At 39.7% G+C, this 18,868-nt stretch overlaps 1 protein-coding gene across 3 annotated transcripts in view; it reads left to right on the top strand.

Moving 5' to 3' along the window:
• LOC112553652 (focadhesin-like) overlaps positions 1–18,868 on the top strand; it is a 137,005-nt gene that overhangs the window by 128 nt on the left and 118,009 nt on the right. Inside the window, exons 2-3 of one of the 3 annotated variants that reach the window (XM_025221006.1) lie at positions 188–299; positions 7,358–7,439. In XM_025221006.1, coding sequence (XP_025076791.1) covers positions 7,386–7,439 — 54 coding nt within the window. In that variant the 5' untranslated portion in view covers positions 188–299; positions 7,358–7,385. Of the gene's footprint in view, positions 1–187; positions 300–7,357; positions 7,440–18,868 lie in introns of those variants that run through there. The other 2 variants (XM_025221007.1, XM_025221008.1) reach the window with 2 other exon arrangements.

The raw sequence follows: 18,868 nt of genomic DNA, 5'->3' as shown, positions 1-18,868 counted from the left end.
GTTGGTCGTCATTTACCTGGCCGCTTTTTCATTGGTTAATTATCATAGCAATGTTTTTTTTTTTGTATGATCGTTAAAATCTTAGTATTGAGTCTAAAATATAACCACAACTAAATTTTTGACATAGTGCCTTTGAAACATATCAATTAAAATTAGGCATTGCAATTTTTAATAATTGTTTACCCAGCATATTCCCCATGTCAACTGGAACTTCCGTCGTCTGATTCAGAGCACCGCGAAGTTGTTTAAATGGCATTTCTTGCAAAATAATTGCAATAATCTGGAAGATTACCAGGCACGTAAGTAGATAAAAAATTCTTTGTTAAGCATTCATACACACGTGCACACAAACACCATGGTAGGCACAAACATCTGTTGAACATCGAGTGGCAGTTCATTCCAGGTGAGTAGACCAGAAACAGAAGAAAAACAAAGACCACATGTACATAGTGTGGCACACTGAATGCAGAGCCTGAGGTGATCAGGAGAGGATTGGAGAGAGTGAGGTAGTGTGTAGATGTAAAGTGAGTTGAATAGGTAGGTGGGGATAGAGAATGTTGACTTCATATAAAATCTTGGAACAAATGAAGTGCAAGGGAACTATAGTGGTGTGATTAGATTTATTCCTGCGGATAATGAGGTGGGAGCATTGTTTTCACATGTTGAAGAATATGAATTGTAGAGATGGGAAGGCCAGCAAGAAAATAGGAGGAAAGAAATAACAAGTTTAGTGGTAGCTGCTGAAAGATGTTTTTGGATCTTGCTAATGCATCATAGATGACAACATTTCTTGCAGTCCAAGAGATAAACATATACATGGACAGAGTGTTGTCAAATATGATACCCAGGTTTTGGCAGAATCAGAAATAGGGATGGTAACATTGTCAAGCTGGAGAGAGAGGAAGTGAGGAAGCTGAGAAAGAGTTTGCCATGTGCCAGTGAGAATGGCTTTGGTTTTGTCATCATAAAGTGTAAGCTTCTTTTATGTCATCCAGTTTTTGATGTCCTTGTCACAGGCAAATGTGAGTCAACAGTGCCTTATGTTATCGAAAGTTTCACTGTCTTAAGTTGAGAGATGCATAGAAGTGGTATTTGATAGGATGTGAAGGGATTATGGCAGACAAAGGAGAGGTATATAGAGGCAAAAGAACTGGGCCAAGAATGGTCCTCTGAGGAACACCACTAGTAAGTTGAACTCCGTCAGACCGAAAATCGTTGATAGGACCAGTCTATAGTCTATTGAGAAGTTAAGAAGAGAAACAAGAGAGATCCTTGTCAATGATGCTGACTCAATAATGAAGTTTGTTGAGAAGGATGGGATGATCAGTGGTGTCAGAAACAGTGGGGATATCCAGAAGAGTAAACAGGGGACACATTCCTAAATCAGTAAGCAGTAGAAGTTCAATCAAAGTCGGAAGAAGAGCATTTTCAGTTTTGTAATATAGTCAACAGGCAGACTGAAAAGAAGAAAGGTGAGTAATAAGTTAATAATAATAAATGGATGTTGGCAGTGTTGGCATTTCGCCTTCGGAAGACTGTGTGAGCAGCCTTATTTTGAGCCCTTTGAAGTTTGACCTGTAGGCAGTTAGGGAGATCCAGGAATAGAGAGTGACAGTGATCCAGCCAGAAGAAAAGCAGACATGAGGTTTTTTGGTTGCCGAAACTGACAGGGAGGGTGACTGATGACTGATCATGTTAAGCTCAAAGAAGAGGGACTTAGTTGATGTGAAATTTAAGAGAGATCCCCAAAGAATTTAGCCTTAGCAGAAGCCCTGTTGAAGGCCGAAGTGGCAGATGGTGAAACCAAGTGGATGGAGGTACACAGAGGCGCCTGAGGGGGGCCTGCGAAAGGAGATTCTTGAGGTATAGTGTCCAGAGCCCCACAGGGTCCTGTACTGCTAAGGCTGCTTCTGGAGGTACACATTTAAAAAAAGAGGCTCAAGAACAGAACCTTGAGGAACTCCATACTTCAAAGGAACAGGAGAAGATGCTCACAACTACCAGAAACTGAGTGTGATCAGTCAGATAGAATAAAAACCATTTCAAAACAGTGCTAGAGGGATCAAAATTAACATCAAGGAGCTGGAAATAGATGTCATGGTTGAGTGTGTGAAATGAAGCTGACAGATTCAGCTTCTGACTGTAAGGAAATATGATCCATGTTGCAAGCAGCAGTCATTAACTACTCGCATCAACACTTTCTCAAAGGATTTTCATGATAGTCTGACTGAAATTCCGCTGTGATGGAAATGATTTATGTAGATTATGACGGGAGAAATAGTTCAGGAGGTGGATCAGCATTACTTTTTTTTAAGTTCTTTAGACAGAAACAGAAGATTGGAAACGGTGATAGTTTATGAGGCTGGGCTTCTTTAGAAGTAGTGTGATGACAGCATGCTTGAACAATTGGGGTGCAACACCAGTTAACAAGGAGTGGTTGATAAAGCAAGTGATAAACTGGAATCATTAAGTCAAGGCACTCATGCAGGAGATGAGTCAGAATCTGTTCGAGAGAGCAGAATTTCTTCTGAGAGTTTATGATGATCTCCCTGACCTGGGACTCGGTGACAGGCACAAGCTCTATTAAAGACATTTCAGAGAAAACATCAAAACTAGGGTTGTAAGACTATTGGTCCATCCCTGCCCTACCTTGATGATATTTTTTTTTTCCAGAAAGTATTTGCAGAAGAATAGTCCTTTCTAAGAGTTTGGACAAAAAAGATTGATAATAGTTGACAATAATTTTTGAGGTCTCTGGAGTATAGATCATGTTTTTTTTTTTGTTTGAAGAGGAGCAAATGTGGCAGACAAAAATATCAGGGACAAATCCAGTAACAAGGGAGGTGTTAGTGATGTCCATTGATGAAGGGAAGAAGTAGAGGAAGACAATTGGAGTAGAACGAGGCTGTCCAAGGGCTGAGCTCACAGGTTTGATGGACATAAAGGAGATGAAAAGTTGATAGGAAAATTTAATGCTGTACCATTGTCAACACATAAGAGCTGGGGACTGTAATCATTTTCAAAATGTTACAGTAGCAAGGGAATTGCTGTTGAGGTTAATTCTAGTCCAAGATCCAGGATAACTTTGACATACATCTTAGTCTTTATATGGAAATATTTTGTAGTGATGGTGTGTAGTTGTGCAGATAATTTCTAGATATTTTTATTGCAGTGATTTGTATACACCATTGGGCAAAGATATGGATAAAATAAATCTGCAGCAGACTATGATTTAAAATATCTTACTCATCACTCTTTGCGTTTTCTGTATTTGATTTTATTCTTCATTAGTACTGTTGTTTATTTTCTATAGTTCAGATATTACTTGTTTGTTTTCCTGTCCATCGTATGCTATCCATGTTTCGTTCTTGTTCTTAGGCGCTAAGAGCATGCTCCTTAGGATTGTGATTATGCGCATTACAAATTTTTGCATTTTATTATCATTTTATTTGGAACTCTAAAGGGACACTATTCTGCACTTTATCACTTAACATATAATGAGTAGTTCCCCTTGGACTGGACCACGTTGTTAAACTTTCGTATATGCCGCTAGACTTCTATGCCTTTTCTTTTCTCTCAAACGGACAGGAATTGACGATGATAATGAGTAGCTGAAAACAGTCATTCAGAGAATGCAATCTTAATATTTTGCACACACGTCTAACATTTTCATATTTTTCGAAGGTAAACAGAAGTATAATGACTAAAAAAAAAAAATCCTGGGATAGGTATAGGCATCTAAGATGGGAGGAAAAATAGGTAAATTATGTGAATAAAAATTTCTATGCTTTATTTTTGACTCTAGACGAATACGCTAGGATCACAAACTTCTAGCATAACGATCAGTCAGCATGTGGTAGCTGCTTCTTTGGCTGAATTATGAAAAATTGGGTTTTCACCGATTTTCTTCACTGCTGTATTTACTTGAACGTCATTTTCACCGTGATTCTGAGGGCTTATAATCATTTAACGTGTATTGTAATGATGACATGTGATTAAAAGCTTTCCTTTGAGGCTTACTGAAAGAGAAATCTCTGGACGCAATTGACTAATACCGGAGTAAAAAAAAAAAAAGTTATGCATTGACGAGAATTCACTTATAAGAGATAAATTTGAGGACAACCTGAGTGAGCTCACGGGTCATAATTTCATCAGTGGGAATTAATGGTATTCATCCTTTATGGTTTCATGTTCGACCAGAAAGTCAATGTTGAAAGCTTCAAGATGCATCCAGGCATCGACATGGGTTTTAGTATTTTACGTACGATTTGTGGAACATTAAGGACTTAAAGGTTTCTCAACAGTTTCTAAAATTGAAGATTTCAGTTCACGCATTATGTTTTCAATCTAACGTCAGGGTGAGTTACATTATTTTCTCATTGATGGCGAGATCAACATGAAAATAATGTTATAGCTACAAGCTCAGTCACGTTTCCCACTGTTAAAGGAGTGAAAACAAATTGTGAAAAGTTTTGTGAAAACAAATACTTACTCAAGTTACACAAGTACTTCATGAAGAAATTGATTCAGTATGCAACCTATCGTGTTTTTATTTATATTATGACTCAGAATTACCAGTTCTTTTTGGACTCGGCGGACTATGCAAGCGTTGTCGCCTGCGCTAACAGCTGGTAATTTCACTAGCGGCATAAGTAATGTATAGACAGCGCTGTGGGAATACGTTTTAGTGTCGAACAAGAAAATGACATGAACGTATGAAAGTTCTTCCGCAACCGCAGATTATGTACTACTAGCCTCAGTGGAGTCTGGAATGTAGCTTATCCATAAATCATCTCGGTGTATCGTCGTTGTGAGAAACATCTTTTTTTAATGTCATGCCCTATTTTTGCAAAAGTTGAAGAAGAAAGTGGAGGATAATGGGAGCGAGAAACTGACTGGGCGGACAACGCTGACGTTGCATGAAAAAGAAGCAGGATGTTTTGACTGGGCTACAGAGCCGCAATTTGTCCTCGGCTGATTGTTTATTCATTAGTAAGATTCCAGGATACTTATCGTGGTCTTTCTCATTAAGAAAAGATAGGTATTTACATGTGAGAATAATGTCATTGAATGCTTGATTATAAAAAGAGGTAAAATTAAAATAAAAATTGATAATCTCAGAACAAATTTATGTTAATTTTCTTCAATCAAACCCACGTGCGCACGCACACACACACACACACACACATATCATATTAACCAGCATACAACCCATAAATCAAAAGAAGTAGGAGGAAGCACAACACCCTTTATTTAATTTTATTTGATTGTAGAGAGAGTCTATACTTACTGTTGGCACTCATGAACAGCAAAGGGCTTGTTGCCTTGGTCGCGTACATCACGAACAGACTTTTTATTAAAAACAACTCGATGCTTGTTACATTGCAAGATTCGATGAAGCTGACTGAGATCAAACACCACCATAGATGTATACGCAGCAAGACGTGCGACCACACACAGAGTGCACAGAAAAGAATTTGTCACGCAGAGCTGGAGAAAATTTTATCAAATCAAAAGTGCCAGCATTTAAAAACATTATCTTGGACTTCAAATATTCCCGATTTCTGTGATCAGTTGCTTGTAAATAATTAAGCTTGGTTTCTGCTCATTTTGCGTGTGAAATTCGTAGTTGTCCCGTGAACAACGTCTGTATCTCGACTGCATGGCCTCTGGAAGCAAGTGACATTGCAAAAAATGGAACGGAAATTGGGGAGGACGGAAAAAAAGATACAATCCGAATGAACCGAGATGATAGTTTACGTGACCGGCTCTTTCAGGTCTGCCACAAGGACTAGAGGATTTTCTCCTTAGCACTTAGCCCTGGAGGAAGTGAAGCTGCTAGTGAAATAAACGTCCACACTGAAACTTTACTAAAGTGTGTGGAACAAAAGCAATTGTAAATGCCAAAAAAGATGGAGAAAGCAGTTGCCGCGTTCATAGCTCATCAATATCGATCGAAATAATGCTTCATCTAGCCTTTTCTGCACCCTTGCCTGAGTTAAGGAAGCACGGAAAAAAAGTTGCCGTTATTTGCAATTATCTCTTTTTATCCAACGTGCGTGCTAAAACACAGGCAGGCGTGAGCAAATGGAAACAAATATGATGCTAGCGAACTGGGTGCAAGATGGCTTGTGGCCAGCAGGAGTCCACCACCTGGAAAAGCGCCTTTTAATGGAAGGTTGCAAATTCAAAGTATGCGTCGAAAAATCCTCTATTATACACTAGACATTTTAATACCAAAATTTCTTTGTAATTTTTAAGAATTGCTTTAATGTGAATGTTATTTAAATGTGCCGGTTAAATGTAAAAAGTAAATCGATCGTCCTTTTTTTTTTTCGACTGTTTATTCTGGTTAAGTTGCTGATTATGACAAATGCATGCATTTCAGTAAAACAAATTTCTTCATACTTCGTCGTATGTCTTGTTACACAGTAGTCGACATTTCCGTACTTATTGAAACATCAGACTTCATTATTTGCACAGAAGTCATGGTTAATTTTTTTGTTTTTTTGTGGTATTCTAGCTATAAATATGTACTTGAAAGCCTCCTCGGCACCAACAGGATGAAAATAACACACCGATAGTCCTGAAATAGCCAGACTCGACGTAATGGCATGTATATTCTAGATGACTTTGAATCTCGTCTTTCGTCTATGTATTATTCGGTTACTTTGAACCACCGTCATAGTAATGGACACGTGTATATATATATATCTGAGGGGAGTTTATAATACAATTTTCACTTTCATTCACTATTACACAAACTTTAATTAATGTTCGTTTTAAGTACCGATATACACCTTAAAAAAAGTATGGGATATTTCGTCACTCTTTTTTTCTCTGCTATACTTTTAACCATAATTGTATATGTACACGATTTAACCATTTCAGTTTTTGACATTTATTATGTAAGGAACTATAATTGAATAAACGTCTTATGTAAATTTTATTGTCTTCAGCCAATGAAATAATAATAGCACTGAAAATGAGTTATACAAACGAAAATTTAATTGGCATAATGCATGTCAGCTAATTGAAATAGGGATTCATATATAAATAAATCTTAAAGTAAGATATTTTTATTAATACAAAATATGGCTTTAATGTTTCATGTAATTTAATGTGAATCGGCAGTGCCATTTTTTAAAAGAACATTTTAAAGGTGACCCTCTCACCGTTGTTTTGATGGAAACTTAATTCTTCTGTGATAATATTGAAGATTGCGAGAGTGAACACGCACAACCGCCAACAGTGATAAAGCTGATGCTGAAAAACAAGCTCGTGAATAAGAGCGAAATGACAGACACCTAAGCTTCTCGCCGCCACTAGACAACAAATATGGATTGTCTGATTGCAGATTCATCTTCACAGCGGCTCTGTTCATAATGGAAGACATCAGGAAGAGACTAGAGTTTGGCAACCCGTTCATTCAAGAACAGGTAAATCATTGCAACGTCTTTTTTGGGGGGTCTTTAATCTTCATCGCATGAGCACACGCGTAGCAATACATACACGCAGTTAGATAAGTAGGTGTAAACAGGGGAGGAGGTGTTACAAATGTACATGTGGCTGTATTTATCTTACGTACAGGCGCGCATACACTAGCACACATACACTCGTAGTCCAAGGCATTGATTTCTAAATACAGTTGCAGGTTTGCCGTGAAACACAACACAAAATCAGATTACAGTATCAAATTAAACTGTCTATTTTACGATAAAGACCTTTTCCCATGCCGACTGGATTGGTTTACAGTATTAGATAAAGCATTTCGTCTTTGTGAAAAATGATCCGATCCAAGATTGCCAAGCACGCGTCTTTGATCACATACCACAGGATTTGATGCCACAGCTGTACCAGTCTTTGATGATTAGTGCCGTGATACCTTTGAAATACGTTTTGCATTCATGCTCGCTAGTCTACACATTTTGCTGGGTTGTGCAATGTGGAGTGTCAGGTACGCTGTGATAGCATAGAACCACGAGACTTAAAAAATGGACTAGCAAACCTTCGCTCGGTGCAATGCTGATCATGCTGTCTTCTAACTGGATGTTAAAACTGGAAAATTGTGGTCTCTTCTAGATGTTTGTCAAGGTTCTTGGTTGCTAAGTTTTACCGCTGATCCAAGAAGTACGAATCTGCGTTGCTTGAACAAATTATTTGGAGCTATCGTCATTTTGTCATCAAGTTTAAAGTCAAGACATCGTTGTCATCGATCTGGCGGCATTCTAGGCATTTTATCTCCCACTGAAATGTCCATCTTGGAGTCAGTGGTCTGAACTAAGCCATACTAGGAGATATATTTATAGAGGGGGCCATTCTTGGCCTTTGCTGAAACTTTTCTACAGAGTGGTGTCTCTGATTTGTACACATAGTTTTCAATACATATATTCATGCCATCTCATTCGCAATTTTTATAAATTAATACTATTTCTATTCTTATTAAGTTTGTCAGTCTTGTATTTTTTAGGGCATTAATGAAGATTTAAAAAAAATTATCTTCTTTGTTTCCTGTGAGGTCAGACATGTTGGCGCCTTGTAGACTGGGTGTCGAAAAGCTGTATATTGTCACTTGTTGTACTTGACTTTGGTTGAGGAACCTAAGGATATCGCGATTCTGCCGAAGACTTGACGGGTAACGTCTGAGAATAACATGTGCGAGGTCTTACTATAGCATCTCATTTCCATTGCCTGGATTATTCTGCATCAATAAACGGGGCTGACCCACGTCTCGCTTGCATACATCAAAATAAAACAGTGTGTCGGAGAGAAAATATCTATCTTACTTTGGAGCTTAGGGAGATGTTATTGCCTCTCCAAATGTTTTCGGTCGGACCAGAACTGCTGCTGTGTCCACAGTTAGAGACGGACGTACCAGCATATATATATATTACTTGTGAGAAACGCCCAGCCCTCACCTTCCGCCCCTGTTGAACGGGGGCTGCATCAAGAATATATTTTGTAAATTCTTTCGGCATGGTACTAAAATTGTCTCTGAATTCGATCATTTCTGTAGGAGCCTTAGCCTGAAGTTCTGCTCAGGGATGTATTTATCTTGACAGCCTTCATTACAGGATCATTCGTTGGTTGATGTAGCTAACGTGTATATTTATGCAGTTCTAAGAGAGGCTGTAGTTGTCAAACAAATCCGATCTACTGATAAAAATGTTCGGATTTGAATGGTTAAGTTCTTTATGGTTTTCTCTCTTTTGTCTATTGGCTTGTCCATACCGCTTCTTTCCAACTTCCTTGTTCAAGCCAAGAAGTGAGAAAGCATATTCATAAGATGATAACATGTTTTCGAACCTTTTTTTCTGTCACGTGTCCTTATTTCACCCCATTTATGTAGTTTATCTCATGCTTTCATCGGGGGTACATAAACTTTTTAGGAGATAAGTCATTTTTGTAGCGATATTGGTGTATGTTGAAGGGCGATATTCCAATATATAATTAATATATGTTTCTCTGAACTAACGTACTTTTAATATATTTACATCTCTCAGGCTGGACACAGCTCTTACAACTAGAATACAGCTCAAGTCTTGTGGCATATATCAATGTGCCAGTCTTGTTGGAAACAGTTTATTTGTCCGAAGGTCTTCAAAAATATTTTCTTACTACCGACATTTTGCTGGAGCCATACATATCCAGACACATTAACACAAAGATGATCTTTTACAGAGAAAGTTAATGTTACATACAGTGAGAGATATATTACCTCACTTGAAGGGTGGGACGGAGGAAAGGAGAAGAGGTGAGGAAGAGAGAATGAATGAACAAGTGAACACAAATAGCTTTAAGATTTTTGCATAATAAAGAATATTGTTCCACCAACTCCTCAGTTTTTCATCTCTTCAATTGGCTCATTTTTTTATACTGGTGTGATTTGTTTGCTGACGATTATCTTTCTTTATGGTAGACTGTCGGTTCGTTTGAAGTCTTTCGTGTGCAGGGCATTGAGCTCACGTGCACACGGAAATGCGCTATACAGTTTTTATTATTATTAACTGTATGCATTCTTATATTCTTTTGATTGATGCAGAATCTTTATTCTTTTAGCCTTTAAGAGCAGGCAAAGACATTGTGCTGTAGGAATGCCAGACTCGTCTCACGGTGGTTATCAAAGAGCTGCACACCACACCGGGGCTAGGATGTAGGAATATCCCCTTTATGCCTCTCTTCGTCTGCTGGCTGTCTCGGCTCGCTCCACTCATTTGATCGGTCTGTTTGCCGTTCTCCTTCATCTTTGTAACAGTCTCTCTCTCTCCTTCTCTCTGTCTTTGCGCGTTTGCTATTCGTATTCAGGTTCATAACATCTTTATAGATGAGTGAGTTTGGTGGCCCTCTCTCTCCCTGGCGTCTGGAACTATTTTGGAGAAAAGAAGCAAGTCATATAACCCGATCTCCTAGCCACCCAGTATTAACCCTCTTTGCTCCAGACATCTATTACCAAGTATATTAAATGCTTGTAGGTTTGAGGTTTTACTAATAGTCTTTTTCTGGCATTAGTTCTCACTAGGTCTCGGAGAGTATAAATTGGGGAAATCTTGTTGGCGTTTGATTCGAAATGAGTTTGTTTTTGTTTATGTCTATGGGACATTACAGTTTTGAGGTAATCATACAGTTTTTTTTTTATCTCTGACTGGACAAACAGGAAAGTAGTGGTAGAACGATTCAGTATTTTTTGTCGATTATAAGCTGGTTAAACTGGGGTGGGAAAACGGCTTTGGTTATTTCTGAGGTGTTATCATCATCACAAGAAAATCGTGACGATTTAAATACGGTGAAAGCAACAATCAAATGAATCAGCATTGAAATCAAGCGCCAAGTTGTTCACCTCACGCTAGGTTAAAAACTAAATTTTTTTGAATGAAGCCCTACTTGGTTTGACCTACATTCTCACATCTGACGTCACTGAAACCCGCAGCGAATGCAGAGTTAATGAGGTGTTGGCCATAATTGCTAGCTTTCTTCTGTAACGTCTTTTTACCACATTTTAAAACAGGTAGGAATTACGATTTTAAAAGGCTTGGAGTACATAAAAAGAACTTTTGCTATTTCCTTGGATTTGGGTTATGGGGATGCTGTAATTAACTGATTTTAGGAATTTAATTTAGCACTTGGGTTATCTGTTAGCTTTGACAACTTTGCTCTGAAGTGTAAAACCGAAACATGAATGCAGATTACACTGGCAGATTTACGTTAGAAATTGTTTTGCGCGGTGTAATCTGTCATTTGGTAAATAACAACAACAATAATAGTTTATATAGTGCTTTATCCAACCATCAAAGCGCTTGACAAAAGTAAAAACAGCAATAATAATAGTAATAATAATCATCATCCTCGTCATCATCATCAACAAAAAAAAAACAAAGAGTTTATTGTGTCCACGGTTAGTGAAGCCACTGATATTGAGAAGGGAGTGAATGCCATAAGCATAGATGCTCTCACTTCCTTACCACTATCAAAATATCCCTTTCTAGTCTTCTCTTCTTCTCTGACAGTTTTTTGACTTGAAGCTGGGATTTGTAGCTGTAGTTGTCTTAATTGTAATATTAATAGTGGTTGCAGCAACGACATCTGTAGTTCTCTCTATGTTTGGTACACACATGACTGTCATGGAGGTGGCATCAGCACAATGGCGGTAAAGAAGCAGGGGGCAGGAATGTAGACAAGAGGTCAAAGGATCAAGTCACACTTGTTGACTCGCGTAGACCCAAAAGCAGCGGGAAAAATGTTGCGAGGACAGTGGACCGTAGAGTAGAAAGTGTGGAAAATCGACTGGGCAGTGAATAAATTAATCCACCAAACAGAAGACCGGAGTCGAGATGGCGCAGGTATGGTATCTGAGACTGCTAGATGATTAAGGCAAGGATGGAGCACAGACTTGGAAAAACAGACCAAAACAGTGGCAGTAGAATGCAGCTAACATCCCACATCAACAGTATTGAGCAAACACGACGAAAACCCAAGGGCAGTCCAAGAAAGAAAGAAAAAAAAAAGCAGAAAGAACAGGGAGAGTTGGTCCCCTCAAGCCCGTAAGGCGAAAGGACATCATTCTCCATGTGATCAGACACATTCTGGTTATTGAAATTTCACGGCTGATTTGAGCAGTATGAACCGCGTTTTTGAATTTGTAAAATGATGTCCCTTATGCAATCAAGATTTTTAGAACAATTTTAATAAGGAAGCTGACTCGCGATCCTAATTGGACCACTGCTCTGTATTTTGGTTAAAAATTGTTTTGCTGAATATTTATAAATGAAAACTACCTGTCAGTACAAAGGCCAGAAACTGGAGGATACTAGAAAACCCTTCCATGTATTCTGACCATTTCCGTTAGGCACGCGATGCGACTGTCCCTGCTATACTATGATTGCGGAGGTTGCCATTTTTCCAATTTTGGCCGTGCTGATCAACCGCATAAGGCATCTTACCATCAGCTGATACATGGAACACCAAGTTCAATTTCTAGTTTTTTCCGGGGAATCGATTGTTCTTATAGGAAGAATACAGACCGCGAAAAAGACGTGGGTGAGAACGAAAATGAAGGGCTCGCCTTGCAAACCCAATATCACTTGGTAATCTCGACGAAGGATCGCAAACCAGGAGCCAGATTTGATGCCACTCCCAAACAGCCTTTAGAACTTATCAATGCCACATGCCGTGACTACCCATATCTTTATTTTAAAAAAATTAAGAGCATCTTGTGTTAAAGAAACATTTTGAAGACAAATAATGAATTCTATTAGCCATAATCAGGGGATTAGTTACGGAGGTCATTTTTGTTTTTTGCATTAATTTCGAAAATGATTTGAGCAGAAAAAATGTTAAATTGAAAATCTGTTGGAATATTTAAGTGATTATTTAATTTGAAAATGTGCAGTTTGTCAAACACCTTTCATATCCTGGCATGTAATGACGCACTGTAATTTTAGTTAGGGCCTGGTCACTTCGTTATGGATAATGTATTCTTTTGCCGAAAAAAAACCCAGCATTGAAATAAGAACCATGTCCATTACTCCAGCAGAATGCATCCATCTAAATAGTCTCGCCTAACCGACGCAATTTTCAAACGGTTTCTTCCTTTTTCTCTTTTTGTTCGTTCTCTGGAATATACTGTAACCAATGCATTTATAAGAATGATTATACTTTATATAGACGGTCGAAGTCTCATACACACTAACGTTTATAAACTTTATCAATAAATAAGATTTCGATTGTCTTGGTGTCAGTGTGATAATGGTACTGCCTTCAGTAGGTTATTGTCATTCATGCTGCAAATGTGGGCGGTCGAGTCGCATCTTTCCCAACTCGGCCACATTTCAGTTGTATTGATTCACATCTGGTGAAACGCGCGAGACGTGGAGTTGTTTACGGTGAGACTTCCCGGAAAGTCGTTAGGCTTGGAGTTGGCTTGAACGTCAGAACCAGTTTGGCTTAGGGAGGCGTTGGTAACTCAATTCACGTCATATAACCCCTCAGCTTATGAATTTGTTTAGTGGAGTCATCACGTATACGAGGAGGAGCACTGAGGGAGACGCTGCACTCTTCAGTGAAGATGGTCTTAAGTCCGTCCATCAAATGGTGGCCACGCATTTCCTGGCTCATCAATTAAATTACCGTGATCAGGGGGGAATAAGTTTCACTTGGATTGAGTCCTAAGACGTTTATGGGAACAATTCTTTCATATGATACTCATACGTGAGACAGCCCTTTTCTTTTCGTTGTGTCCTCTGTATTCTCTGCCTAAGTATTATTAGGAAGCCGGTTGAGGTTGAGAAAAGAGAGAGGATCGTTTTTCTGGAGCTGTCTGAGCCATCCACAATATATTAAAACATTGTTATGCTTTTATGTTGATATATTGGTATACTGTTATCGAGATATTGAGAATTTGTTCAAACTCTTTTATCTGTATCTGTATCTGTGTGTTAGCGCCTTCTGTGTCTGCGCGCCTGTAGATTTTATGTTGTGTACATCTTCATCCTACCAGTGAAGACAAGTTATCTTTTCTATGTATTTTATTTCTTTCAGATATAGTCAAACTAACGATGTGTAGTGTATATTATCTTTTATTGTGTAGGTGTTGATCCTTTACTCTTTCTGAACGCTGATTCTCCTGCTATTACTGTCCTACTGGCTTCTTTTAACAGCAGCACCAACAGGAATGCACAGAGAAACCTGGTTAAGAAGGCAAAGCAAGTCGAAAAAATTAAATCAGAAAGAAAGGCAGTAGGTTTTGAGAGTTTAAACCTAAGTAAATCTGATGTCTGGTTCTGCTTCCAGATATAGACACAAGACTCCCATTCCGTCCCAAATGTTTGTATACCGTGCAGGTCATCCAGCTTACGTGGCACGCAGTCATTTTTTAAAATGCTTATAATCTGGATGCTGCAACGAGCATCATCTTAATTATAATCTTTTTATTTTACCCATTGTGTATCCACGCAGTCTTTGGCGTGCATTATTAAAATCCATCTCTGACGAACAACATTTAGATAGTGCTTGCTAACCGGTTCAAATATCCCTTGTTTAAAATAGCAAAATAAATTTGTTCATTAGGTTGTACGCGATGCTTATTTTCATCTTCCTTCTCTCATCCAGTCGTTTTTCTTCTTCTCATTTTAAGACTGCGAATGAAGCAAGCCAGTGGACACTAATAAGTATTAAGAAAACCCCTAAGGGTCTGGCTTTGACAGACTTACAGAACACGCGCACGGCTATGTGATATTCTAATGTAAATGTATCATCACTTTTTTTTTTCGCTCAGGGACGAATAATATATAGAGCTTGCCCATATTGGAGTGTCGTCTTTCTATAATCCACAGAAGTAACCTTATTCCATTTATCCCCGGGCACAGTTCACAGCGTGTAGGTACGAGAGCGGAAGCAGCGGGCCGCATGTGGTAAATAAGGGAAAGAATATTAGTTATAATCTTAAGTATTTTGGATGTTCAGCAGTAGTTAACCCATATTATAATATACCTCGAAATTTTCGGGAGCAATTAGGTCGTCTTCTAGAGCATTCATTACAGGAATGTCAAGAGTAGAGTTACATGCTATTTGCCAAAGCGGATGTTTGACATTAATTTACAAGCTATTGTGGTGGTGGAATAACTGAGCCAGGAGCTCGGCTGCAGATGGACAAACGCTTTGTCAGTTTGTAATGCTTTGGATATAGCATTAAAGACAGAAGTTTGACTGATGCTCGTTCATTGCAGCCATGTTAGCACCAAGAAGTGGCTTCAGCGATTGGCACGTAGAGAATAAGGGCAGTAATCATGCATTCACTCCAGTCATCACTTCGAAATTCATCATTAGTGACTATTAAGTGAATGCTCAACGAAGTTTTTTACAACTGTTTTGGGGCTTATGATGCTTTTAGCACTTGACAGTTGTGGAAAACCTTTATAGGTTGCACTGCTAACTACGTCTCCTGGAATGTGTCAAAATTATTGGTAGGTCTTTGAATTTCACTAATTTATGTGAAACAGAGAGAGGGTTGCTTGCACGGCCTCCCACTCTTCCCGACAGCCCAACACAAATCGTAGAGTTAAGATATTTTATTCCTGTGCCGGTCGATAGTACCGGCAAGGGCAGAATATCCATTACCTACTTCCGATCTTCTTTCAGAAGGTGGGACGTTGCTCCCACCTCCGTGTTCTCATCTATAGCTCGTACTATTTCCCAAACCTTTAAATTTTTTTTCGAAAATCTCCATCCTGTGTTGCAATGCAGCCACCACCATCTCTTCCTCCGCACTCTTGCCTTCAGCCACCGATGAGTTCTCCAACCTCGCTCACTGGACTTCTCGTAGACGGGAGGCTGGTGTGGTCCACACCAGTTAATCGGCTGGTCGTGGAATGTCCTAACCTGGGTCGATATGGTCCATACTCTTTTGGATCAGAGTAGACTACTCCTGTAGCCCTGGTGTGGCCCTGCTAGGAAATATCCTAGTTGGTACCGCTCTGTCGCATCTCCTTGTTGCACTGGTTGGTGGGGAGCAGAAGATACGAATAAAATATTGCGTAAATTATCACCATAAAACAAACAGAACTGGGAAAACACAGTAGTGAGGATAAGTAATCTTCAGACATCGAGGATGAGAAAGAGAGAGTGCAAACATTTCTTGATGGGCCTCGCCCCGTTTTCTAGTAGTAGAAAGTACAGAGTCGGCCCAGCCGCTCTCGTCATTCTACCTTTTTGCGATTGCTAAGAGTTTTAAAAACATCACATCAGGGTTTTTTCCTCGATTTAACGACTTTGCACTGGACAATTTCTAGTTCAGTGCGGAACCCAGAAGTCATCTGAGACCCTTAATAGATGGGATGGTAAACATTTGTTAGGCTGACCCATTAAACTCTCAGTGCTCGGAGCTCGACTTTTTCAGAATTGGCATCCCACGACGAGGGAGATACTCTCGCTGTCGAGTTGCAAGTGACCGCCATTTAGGCGCCTATTGTGTTAACTCTGACAGTTTCCATTTTGCCTCTTCAATGGACTGTCTCAAATGGAAGCATAACTCGTGCGCACAGACTCTGGCATCTCTCACGCCGATGCTCGCCGTCGCATAGTATAGAACTCTTCTGCAATGACATCCTGGCCAGGCTGCTCCTCCTACTTGGCAGTCGTCGCTAACAGACCGCCAGCCTCTTTCTCTGTCCAAACCGAGATGACTTGGGTCTTTTCTGAAACATTCGTACCACTTCCTACTATTTTGCTACCGTCCTATTTCAGTTTGTGGTGTCATGAACTTGTCTGTAAAGAACATGTTCTGAGGATGGTTTTTGACTTGGAAGAGGTGTATGGCATACTTGTAAGCAAGAATCTGTTGGACGTTCACATCCTTGGATTCTGGGGTCGTATGCAAGTCTTTATCAAAACTTTATTTCTCATCGCCTTTTTCAAGTCCATGTTTGACTTTTCAGATCCTCGGGAACAGAAAATAAGCTTTTATCAAGAAAACATATTCTTACCTGTTAAACATTAAAATGAATTAAAGTCTGTCTGTCCAGGTCTGGAAGCCTTGTTGCATCTAGATCAGAGTTTCTCAACCATTTCGGGACTGTATCCCCAAAGGTTGAATATTTTGAGGGGTACCCCTAGAGCGTAAGTTTGTGCATAAAAGATACATTACTCATCCTGTACATTATCACAGACCTCAAAGCCACTTTAGAAGTGCGTTCGTGCAGCTGTTGCAAGAAGAATAATTTAAAAAATCGAAAACTTCTCTTCACCAGTGACCTCATCTTTCTACAACGCCCGCATGAAATTCTTTCTGACTATCCTGGATTTTGTTCTATCTTTACGTATGGTTCCTGAGTTCCAGATGGTGGACATATAGGCCATGTTTAGCCCATCTGTGGATGGTTGTTCCATCTTCTCTGCAAACTTCTCGTCTTCTTTGCTGGCCTTGCAGCACGTTCACCGATTGTCGGAGCAGACTTCTTAATTATTTCAGACTCGCTGCTAGATCTCCTCTTTTCTGTCATTTTGATTATCCTTTCATTGCCCAGCTCCATACCATTCATGCAGCTCTTCATGTATGCACCAAGAACATTGTCTTCATTTGGGCCCCTGCCAATGTTTAAGTGAATCAGGCCGCCAGTGCTTCTTGCCAGTCTTCTGGTCAATTGGAGTTACTGGGGTCATCCGACTTAAGTCTGTCTTCACTCCCTAAGTTCAGTCAGTCTGGCAAGGCCACTGAACCACTCTAGGGTTACATGCCATCCTTCCTTCTCTTTCTGACCTCCCACCTCCAGGCTGCTCTGTTCGGCGGGAAGAGATAGTATTTAGTAGACTTAGGATGGGCCACATCTTTTCCACGCATTCCACCTTTTCCCGCTACCAGTTGGTGCCCGATGCCAGGGACTTTTTACTGTTGTACATGTTTTCATCACTCGTGCTGGCATCCGGGGTATCCGCCGTCAATTTTTTTATAGCTGGCCTTTTGTTTTTCTTGTTTAGGTCCATACCATTGGCAAGCTTTTTTTTAAGTTGGTTTATATCGTCATATGGTTAGAATTGTTTTTATCATTTGGTGTTTTTAACCCTTTTAACTTAGAGTAACATTCTCTTGCCGTGATATAACCTTATTTTCTGGCACGGCGTGAAACCCAAAAACCAACCAACCAACCTAGACCCTGGGCCATGCGGACATCCCCGTGTAGAGCGGGCTAGGCCACTATAGCTACTTGCTATTCGTCCCCCTGCAGTCGCTGGTGCCATTGGACTGTCAGTCTATCCCACGGCCTATGCTAAGTTGCTGTAGTGTCACCGGGACATTCTGGATCAGAATAAATGCATGCCATCCTTCTCTGTCTTTCTGACCGCCCACCTCCTGGTCCTTCTGTGCGGCGAGAGGCGGTAGTACGTAGTAGATAGAATAATAGGCCACACACATGCCACGCATTTTAACCTTTACAAGCTCATTATTTTTCGTGTTCAGGTCTTTTCGACTGGCATGCATTTTGTTGTTTTGAAAGATGGTTAAGTTTTACTCTCAAATTTAAGGTTTCAATTTCGTTCACAGCATTTGTTATGATAATGGCCTTTTTGGAGGACACGGCACATTTTTAGCACACTACTTTTTCCCTTTGTGGTTTATATTGTTTAGTGATTTATTATTATTTTATCGCTAGAAGCTTTGTTGTTTTTGTTTTGTTTTTTGTCACAAAATGTGACTCTCGCCTTAATTCCTGGCGTGGAGTAAAACAGAAACAGGCAAAGTCTTTACTGAAGCTAGTTTGTGGCACCCTTGTTTATCACTTGCTTGTCAGTACCTGGATGCATGCTGGTTCCTGGGTTCCACAAGACGTATGAAGCGGAACAGATTGTCGACAGTAGGTGCCGAAGAATATGGGTGTGC

This window comes from Pomacea canaliculata, linkage group LG13 (assembly GCF_003073045.1).
Source record: "Pomacea canaliculata isolate SZHN2017 linkage group LG13, ASM307304v1, whole genome shotgun sequence".
Taxonomy (NCBI): domain Eukaryota; kingdom Metazoa; phylum Mollusca; class Gastropoda; order Architaenioglossa; family Ampullariidae; genus Pomacea; species Pomacea canaliculata.
The sequence above is the reverse complement of the archived record's forward strand: the minus strand, read 5'-3'. Positions and strand labels throughout refer to the sequence as shown.